The 10,123-nt window shown below is 35.2% G+C and overlaps 1 protein-coding gene across 1 annotated transcript; it reads right to left on the bottom strand.

Annotated features, from left to right (window-relative positions):
* Nucleotides 1–4,138: 4,138 nt before the first annotated feature.
* Nucleotides 4,139–9,214, bottom strand: LOC121416524. The gene is made up of 3 exons (XM_041610018.1): nucleotides 9,128–9,214; nucleotides 5,842–6,021; nucleotides 4,139–4,597 (listed from the first exon to the last, which is right to left on the bottom strand). Exons 1-3 carry the CDS (start codon nucleotides 9,180–9,182, stop codon nucleotides 4,338–4,340), a joined length of 495 nt encoding a protein of 164 aa, XP_041465952.1. The 5' UTR covers nucleotides 9,183–9,214; the 3' UTR covers nucleotides 4,139–4,337.
* Between the last annotated feature and the right edge of the window lie 909 nt (nucleotides 9,215–10,123).

Here is a 10,123-nt window from a genome sequence, read left to right as displayed (position 1 = left end):
TAATTTGAGAGATTTTAACTGAACAGTTTCCAAGACGAAATAGAGTAAGGATAAATTAATTGTGATAAATTGAATTTTGATATTTTACAAAGTGAAATGCAAAAGAAACAGTGAGTTTATTATGTCACAGTTAATCCAGCTCATATTCCCCACTGCGTGCTTAACAGTTTGTTCATAGCTTGTTTATGATGCGTTCAAGAGTGTGCTGAACAATGTGTTTATAGCGTGTTTTAGGGTGTGTTCGAGGGTACCATGACATTTGCTCCGGCGACAATAACTCCGATGGAAAATGCACGTTTAATCCTAACTCTAACCCTGTGCCTTTTGAGATATCAAGGTTGGAGCAAATATCGTATCACTGTGTTGGTTAGTGTGTTAAACTTAGTGTTTACAATGTGTTCAAGAGTATGTTATCACTTGGTGTTGACAGTGGTCCGTATTCTGAACTCGGGTTTGAATTAAACACTGGTTTAAAGTTGTAGTTTAACCATGGAGACCCAATTGAGACACAAATCATTAACACTACACATCCAATATATTAACTCATACGACACTAAAACTGTAAATACTTGTCTTGGAATGATAACTGAAGTTTTTTTCCTCATTATGAAAGCAAAGTGATACAAAATAGTGAACACAAATAATATACAACATAAAGATAATTTTTGAATTTTCCGCTCCCCATAATTTTAGCACAGAGTTGTATTTTGATTAACAGGGCCCAATTGCAAAACCAGTTTTTTTTTTTTTATCTTTGTTAATGTTTTTTTATCGTGTATAGCTGAATTGCTTACCCTGTATAACGATGTGAAATAAATAAATAAACCGTGGTCTAAGATAAACGTGACTTCAGAATACGGGCCAGTGTGTTTAAAGTTGAGTTTGCTGTACATTGGTGTAAATCGGGGGGGGGGGGATATCCCCCACTTTTGGAGAAGGGGGATGGCGTGTACAATATCCCCCACTTTTTAAGAAAGAAAATACATTTTAATCAATCCGTTAGCAAAATCTTTGAATATCTGTCATAAACAAACATCATATTTTAGAATTTATTAGAAAATGCGATTAAAAACTAGAAATATTGTTATTTTTGGCTCACTCGCAAAATAAATATCAAAATGTGTGTCAGGGTGTATGTGGGGTCAGTGAGAGTGCGTCTTATACATTAGGGCCACCGCACACCTTACGACTGTTCGCGATCCGATTTTGGAACAAATCGCATTTTGCTCATTTTCTGAAGATGCGAATGGAACATATCAGTTTATTTGAGGTTTAAATTAACTGAAATCATAATATTATAACCATTTTGAAAGATTGCAAGTCTCTATTTTTGGAGTAAAGGCCAAATTAGTTTCAAATCGTAGCCAATCATATGCCGTCATTAGAACTAGATATTAAATTCGCTTTATTCTAAGAAGGATGATAGCACAGTCACAGATTTGATCATACGTATTTGTACGATAATTTAGAACATTACACAGTAAGATATTCCAAGTCTCAATATTAGCATCAAATTCTACTACAGTTTATTCTGAAATCGGGTCGCTGACTAGTCGTAAGGTGTGCGGTCGTTGTGAGGTCAACAGAAAAAAAAATCGTCAAAAAGTCAATCATCCCCCAACTCCTCACAATCCGCCGGCGGATTGTGTGCCGAGTACCGTATCTGCCAGTCACTAGATTCGCCGCTACACAGGCACTGCTTTACAGAATGCAAATTTGTTTTTGAACTTGTGTATTTGTGATTATAAAAGGTCTTTATTTAACGGTGCTTATAAACATGGCGAAATTAACAGAAAGTCGTAAGAAAGTACTATATGTCTGAAAATTCGCATTGTTAGAAAAAACAGAAGATTTTACAGATGAAAAAAAATAGTTTACAGAAAGAATATCATTCTGTAAAATTTCATAACAGGAAAGATTTTTTTTAATTTATTTTTACAATTTTACAGAATAGATCATTTTTGTAAAAGGGGAAAATAGTCTTATTACAACAAATGTGTTAAGATACATACACCAAATACCAATTTTCTGTTATTTTACACAAATGCATGTAAGATTATGCCTAGACAGTGCAGGAAGATTACAGGAATTTTTGTCTTTTTTAAGTAGAAATTGTCTAACAGTGTGCTGATAAAGGAGATTCTCAGCTTTAAAATTCATCCCTCAGAGAATGTGATTTTTTAAAGAAAATAAAGATTAACACATACGAGAGTCTTTTCCTGTTGCTGTATGATAAATTTTAGGTAAAGCATCTTGTTGGCTGCTCAAAAATGAATGTGTTTTCTCCTTAAAATTAAAGTGCCTCTAAATTATCAAATAAAAAATAATAACAGCATTAATACTTCTATTTTTTCTACTTCTATTACTTCTTGCTTTATAACAATAATAATAATGATAACAAAGGAGAGTAATTTGCAGAGCGTACGCATCATCGAAGACGGCCATTGTGCTCGCTAGATCTATCACAGTTCTCTTGCTTATATATAAATCTACAAATTAACACAAATAATAATAATAAAAAAGGTTTGCAGAAGTTGCAAATATTTGCTAGAATACATTAAATACAAAGCTGTAACAAATACAGCACATGCAAAATTTCTAAGAAAATAGTTCATTTAGCAAATTCTTACAGTGCTAGACCTATATCTACCACCAGTATATATATACAAAATATATGAAATAAGTACACATGGAGTGTAGTTAGCGACCAATCGAATTTTGGATTTAGTTTAAATCCTTAAGATTCATTTTTAAATCGCGAAAGATTTAAATTGAAATCATTTGAGATTTAGATTTACATCTTTAGGATTAAAACTAAATCCAGAAATTGATTGGTCCTTAACTACAGTCCATCTGGACTTATTTTAAATCCCTGTAATCATGATAGTGCTTTGACTGTCGATGAAGTTTTTATTATTCGCTCGAATTTTCGTCGGTCCTCCGTCTTCTTCAGGACTTTACAACCGTCTAAAACTCGAGTGAAGTGCAAGCATCATCATGAGCATTATTTTGTTACATCATTATACGTGAAACGTTAAGATATATATATACATACATACGAATACAAACTCCTCAACAAAGACATATAATACATACGTATATAAACTCCTCAAAAAAAAGTTTGGAAAGCCTGTAACATTAACGTGTCATTGATACAAATGAATAGATCATTTAATTCTCTTTAAAAAGCTATCCTACATGATATTATTATGGTTCACATGGAGGTGCAGTGCCTTGAAATGTGGGGCAAGTGCAAAAATCAAAAGTTGCAAAATGACAAAATATTGAAAGTCACTGTTCATTCTATCCGTGGTGATGAGTGTGTATCTCAGGGATGAGTGTGTATCTCAGGGATACCTCCGCACTAGCAAACGCGTAACGAACAAACATGCACGGGTGTTTCAAACCATTTTATCTCACAGAACCATGACTACATAAACTACAACAAACATAAAAAATGAAGAAACAGGTTTATGATTTGAATGGATTTTCATCTCTATTGACACAGACAAAGGAATCATGTTCTTTTTGAACATTCATGGTGGTGTCTGCTCGTTTTGCAGCTTTTCTATTCAGACCTCATTCAATACTTTTGAATCCTGTTTTTTGTGATGGCATGATCATCAACAAGCATGTTATTATTTTAAAGAGAATTAAAGGATCTTTTGAATGACATCAAATATGCTTTGTGTAACACTGAGAGTTAGGAGAAATTAATGACCAAACTCAGATTTCTGAACTTTTTTGAGGGGTTTATATGTATAATGAAAGACATAAGGCACTACATCCATAGAAAATAATATTTCTTTTGTCAACCTATGAATCAACCAATCGCTGATACGGGGTGTTTCACAAACAGATTTAGTGCATGGGGCGATCAACTGCAAAGACCATTTTCGATCCCAAAATATTTCATTGATTTTACGTTTTGCAATTGATTGTGAATTTGTGATTGATTGTTTGCTTGTTGCAACGAAGAGTGAATTCTGGTTTGCTATAGCTAACATTAAAGTAGATTGCAAGAGAATATTTGCAACTAGTTGTAAATAGTTTCGTGTAACGCCCCTTCATATACATATATATATATATATATATATATATATATATATATATATATATATATATATATATATATATATACATGCATATGTATGTATATTTATTTTATATATTATAAACGCAAACGTAAGTGCACAGGATTTTAACGTGTAATTCATTCATGGATACGCAGTTCTAGTGTTGCGCATCTCGCTGGCATGATTTCACCGCATGGTTAAATTTTAACCAACGCGTGAAATTAAAAAGCGAGTTTTGTGAAACACCCCCTGGGTAAAGCTTTACCATTTAATGACAATGTAAGATACAAGGAGGGATGCCAAGAGAGCGGTGATGCTGATACTCAACCCCGGTGCGCCGTTGCAGAAATTACCGGTGCAAAAGCAAGCATTTCCACTGCCAGAGACGAATTCAACACCGGCAGGCAGCATTGAGTTGATTAATCCTCGCTGGGTGTTTAGTTGGTCTTCGGTGGCACTCTCACATACGTTCAAATTCGCCCCACAGTCACGGAAAACCGTCTCTGACGTCACAGATCCAACTATGGAAAATAATATAAACGGAATATATTTCTAATGGAATTTATTCGATACGAAAAGGTTGTCTAGCTTTCAAATAGCGTTCGAGGAAAATAAAGTGGTGCAATGAAAAAAGAAATGGAACAGGTGCAACATGGCGTGAATGGTAAAGTTTCTAAAATATTTGCAAACGAAGGAAGCAAGTAAGCAAAACTGTTCGTCTTTTATATATAATGGAAATGTAGTTTTGTGTTGTATTTCTTTATAATATTTAACAAATGATAATCACATTTTGTCCTCCTTTACATTTCTTTCCATATTTCACTTCTTGTCCTTTCACATCTTAGAACTTGTTGGCAGGTAAAATAATCGCCTAAAGGCCTATTTAGATTTCATTTATTTCATTATCGATTAGTTTATTTTATTTCCAGGCAAGATAATAGCAAACATGACAGATACATTACAAAAATAAAAATTATAAACAAAATCAAAATGGGCACCAACCAATGCCCCAGGATCACCTAAAGAGTTGAAAATTATGTCAAGAGGTTCCCCACATTGGCCGGTGCATTTATATTATAACATCAATTATAAATAAATGTAAGCATGTAGTTACAATACTTCATCATGGCCGTAAGCAGCCATTGTTTACTGAAAATATTCACAAAATTCACCAAAAGTATGCACCAAAGCCTTCAATTTCACGTGACAAAAACGCGAAAACGCTCCAATGACAAGATTGGTCGCTTTGGACCCTCGCTTTTGAATGTTTTTTTTTTCGAAAAAGTTTATGCGTGCTGCCCCCCAGCAAAAAAAAAATCTGCGTACGGCCTTGACTTTCATTGTAATATCATGGTTATCGAATCAAAACAAGAAAGAATACAGATTGGGTCAAATCAGCAATTAATCATTTATCAATAATTCAATTTCCATAATCCACCGTCAAATAATATTCAAGTGAGGTACATGCAGAGGAGAGCGTAAAGGATAAAACACAACGTGGAGTATGCATGTGATAAGATAAAGAATGGTGAAGGGGGGGGGGGGAAGAGAAGAGATCATGTTTCACTCTACATCTATTTTAGTTTATTTTTCTTATTTTTTCCTGGTGGGGGAACCTTTTTAGGGGTGGGCAATAACCCCATCCCCAAGAGGGCAAGAAAGAGAGGGGGGGACATGGGTTGGAGAGAGGGAGAGAGACAGGGGCAGACTGAGAGAGAGGGAGAGAGAGGGGGGGGGGGGGTGGAAAGATAATCATTATCCTTACCAAGGGCAACGTTGAACTCAAAGCTGTAATCGATTTTAAGACAGCCGCCCTGAGATGAACAATCCACCACTTGGAGGTTGCCATCATCGCAAGATGGGTAGCCCAGCTCCGAGGTGGGTAAGTCGAGCTCTTGGTCGCTCCAAGAAATAGACGCACAGCGAAAGCATGACTGTGAGAAGGCTATCATAAAAACACAATAAATGAGATTATAATAACAATAATACCAATATAAAAAATACTAATAACAATAAGAATAATAATGATTAATAAAAGATGATTGTGATGACGATAAAAATTATATAAATAACTTTAATAATCATGATGACGGTAATAATGATTACGATAATGTTTTACCAACAATAATATAAATTGTAAAAGTAATAATGATAATGACAATAGTAGTTATAAAAAATCTGATAATAATAAAGATAACAAGTGTTAAAAGTTAAACACCAAATCCAATATGTAGAGTGCCAAATTCACAACGACAAAAACGAGCTAAGAACTGAAAAGAAATCTATTAAAAGTATTTTTTTAGAAAGACTCAACAAATAATGACAAAACATTTTTATTTTACAATGATTTGGGCTTACATGTTTTATTGTTATCATTTTTCATCTTCTTAAATCATTCTATGTTTTTTTCCGATACACATTGAACTTTCCAAATCTAAAATCAAATTCACAAGCTCTATTCAGTCGCCAGGAATGAATTTCAGACGGACATAATATATATGAGTTTGTTATACATGTTTGCACATAATTGTTTATAACTGTATAATAACTGCTATTTTTTTACATGGCCCCCATGGGAGATCACCAATTTACGATATATGGGAAATCATTTATAAATATAAAAACAATAAACAAATCGGTGGTGTGGAGATGGGGGGGGGGGCGCTTCCCCCAAAAGAAAGAATGGTGAAATATGTTATAATTTTATCAATATTATATCATAATATTTAACAAAATTTGACTTTTGTAATTAAAAAAAAAAAGGTCAATATCTGCCCCCTCATAATTCAGGCTCTCTACGCCACTGAAACATATCAATTGAATTGGGGTGCTGACCATGCAAAAATTAACAGTCAGATTGGGGTTTTTTAAACGTTTTTTAAACATTTTTTTTTTACGAAAGACGGCTGGTGCTGAAATTGCCTCCGAAATCTTCAGAGCATAAAAAATATATCTTCCAGGCAGTCTGGACAAGTGTGAGACTAACATTTCTTAGTTTGAATAAGTTTATTTAGTCAGCCAAGACCAAGAAATCTTAGTCTGATTGACTACGTATGGTTAGTCATCTCTTTGACTGACTCAAAGGGAAAGTCGCCTGACTAGCAATTAAAATAACTTGACTAAAGATTAGTACTATTAGACATCGCTTAAATAAGCAATACATGTATTTATTAGTCATAGTGACTTAGTTTGTTTAGTCAGTCAGACCAAGAAATGTTAGTCTGATTGACTAAGTTTGTTTAGTCATCTATTTGACTGTCTAAAAGGGAAAGGTCGCTTGACTAGCAATGAAAGTCCATTGACTCAAGATTAGTCATATTAGACATCGCTTGAATTACCAATATTTGTTAGTCAAAATTACTTACATATTTTAGTCGTGATAGGCTGAATAATTAAAATTAAGCCTATTAAACATTCCATGCGACTGATTTTTGTCTATTTTTCTACAGTGTAGGGGAGGGACAATGGACATCTTTGAAATGAAAATCTATTTTTACCAAAATGACAATAGGCACTAAAGTTATCTTTCACTTTATATCCAACTAACTAATCACCGGCCACAAACGTCTCATACAAATTCGATTGAATGATTGGAGGAAAATTCTAGAATATATTTTATTTGTTTACGAAGTTATGTTATAAAAGTTTGGCCATTTCCTTTTTCACGATTTCCGAACAGATCACTGTCTACTTTGTCTATGAAAATTTATACAGTGCGTCCCACAAAAAACGAAACCGAGATTTATCGATGATTTATCATAACTTAATCACAAATACAATAGACAAATGACCTACCATTTAAAAGCTTAATATCTCCTGTTTCATCTGGAATTACTTAAATTATTTCTCATTCACGCATGAGTGAGCAAAAAAAAATTGAAAAGGGGATTCCAAAAAGTAATTTGGCGGGCCGTATCTGGGTTTTAAAAAGAAAACCATATTTTAAAAAGCTCAATATCTGCTCTTTAATTTGATACCTCAATTACCATGATTACAGAAAATGGTCAAGGAATAACAAAGTTCTGGTTATTTGAAATAAGGCTTGAATTCCAATAATTTCATAAAATGAAGAGGTTTCACATGCTAGCGTTCAAACTCACTCGACGCTCCGTTTTGTTGTCGATCAGCCATGCATTAACTCTTTTGTTACCGTGCGATAGCTTCTGTGGGAAACTGGTAAAAACATGTTTACTTAATGAAATTATGGAAATACAAGCATTGTTTCGAGGGATCATAACTTTTTTACTTCTTGACCATTTTTTGTGATTAAGGTATCAAATAAAAGAGCAGATATTGAACTTTTTAGTCATGTGACTTTTTTTTGAAATTTAGATACCCCGCCAAATGAGTTTTTGGCATCCTTTCTTTGAATTGTTTTTGCTCACTCATGCGTGAATGGAGAATGATCTAAGTAGTATCAGATGAAAGAGAAAATTCAAAGCTTTACGTTAGTAGGTCATTTGTCTATTTCATTTATGATTAAGTTATGATAAATCATTACTAATCCTTGGTTTCATTTTTTCTGGAACGCACTGTATAGGCCTAATAAATACCGGTGTGTTTGCTCAGACGGTAGAGCATAAACGTGGTGGCGGGAGTTCCATCCCTGACCGCGTCAGACCTAAAGAAGTTAAAAAGATGGGACTTACTGCTACCCAGTTGGACGTTCAAAGACTTAAGGATAGAGCACCGTTAGTAGTCAGTGAGTACCTTGCCATTTTCTCAAACTTTTGAAGCCGTTTTGTAGCCCTTTTGATAAAATTGCTAGGAAAGACGAATTTTGCCCATTTACTTGTAGATTTCTTCATACAATTTAGTACATAAAACGGCTACAAAGCGACAACAAAACGGCTTTTGTCAAATTTGCACTATTCTGCTTCCCTCATTCTTAACATTGATCTGGGGTCCATAAGTTCCTGTCTGGCCCACGAAAATTTCGGCAAAATGAATCTTACGTGGATTTCTCTTTCTGATTATTATTTCGAACAATATATTATGGATCATAATTTTGAAAAAAAAATTATGTTAAAAAAATAAATAAGAGAGCTTACCGCTTCCAAAAGACAGCGCTACCACAAAGATCAGAATTTGGTATTTAATTTCCATTGCGGTGTCAAATTTCTCCAGTGCGTTGAGGGACAAATTCCAACAGTCAAAGCACCCAATTCACCAACAAAAGTAATTGCTTTACGATACTGACGCATCTCACAACTTTACTGGCCCCGCCCATACACTACAAATGTTGTATGATGGTTTAGCCAATGGGATGTCAAGGTCGATTAGCGATTGGCCAATCAGCGTTGTTTATGCCGTTCTCCTCCGTATTCGCAAATCTGGGTTCAAGACCTCGTCAGTGTGACACTGGTGGTGGTGGGGTGGGATCATGGGGGGGGGGGGGGTGGCAGTGTTTACTGTATATCACGGAATGTAAAACTCTACCAGCTCGTGGGTTGGAGTGTTGCGAAATACATTCATGCCTTTCATAAACAATTTTTCGATCGAAATGGAAAAGGAAGAAAAGGACACACATTTAACAGTATTTACAAAATATTTCGAAACTTCCAAATCCAGAGCATGTTTCTTTCTTCAAAAAAAAAATTGACTACTATTTTCGTTTTGCATATAAAAGATTACCATCTGGAGGATTCATTTGAATGAAAAAGGCTCTACCATTAATTTAAAAGATTGGGGGTATTTCCAATGTGTTTTTTAGATTCCCCCAAAAGCGCAGGTCACTATTCGAATTCAGTATCAGGACATCTACCCCTGGACATCCACCCCCAGACATCCACCACCCGGACATCCACCCCCAGACATCCCACCCCTTAGGACAAGTACCCCCTAGGACATCTACCCCCGGACATCTACCCCGGAAATCCACCCCCGAACATCCACCCCCGGACATCTACCCCCAGACATCCACCCCCTTAGGACAAGTACCCCCTAGGACATCCACCCCCGGACATCTACCCCCGGACATCCACCCTCTTCCCCGGACATCCGCCCCTTGACATCTACCCCCTGGACATCTACCCTCGGATATCTAC

Source organism: Lytechinus variegatus, chromosome 6 (genome assembly GCF_018143015.1).
Source record: "Lytechinus variegatus isolate NC3 chromosome 6, Lvar_3.0, whole genome shotgun sequence".
Taxonomy (NCBI): domain Eukaryota; kingdom Metazoa; phylum Echinodermata; class Echinoidea; order Temnopleuroida; family Toxopneustidae; genus Lytechinus; species Lytechinus variegatus.
This window is presented reverse-complemented; position numbering and strand designations above follow the sequence as displayed.

Excerpts from the sequence above, each read along its gene's own strand:
- LOC121416524 (XM_041610018.1), bottom strand. The coding sequence starts at position 9,182 with ATGGAAATTAAATACCAAATTCTGATCTTTGTGGTAGCGCTGTCTTTT. Across the intron at positions 6,022-9,127 it reads AGCGCTGTCTTTTGGAAGCG|CCTTCTCACAGTCATGCTTT; the intron begins GTAAGCTCTCTT and ends TTTTTATGATAG. Across the intron at positions 4,598-5,841 it reads TGAGTTCAACGTTGCCCTTG|TTGGATCTGTGACGTCAGAG; the intron begins GTAAGGATAATG and ends TATTTTCCATAG.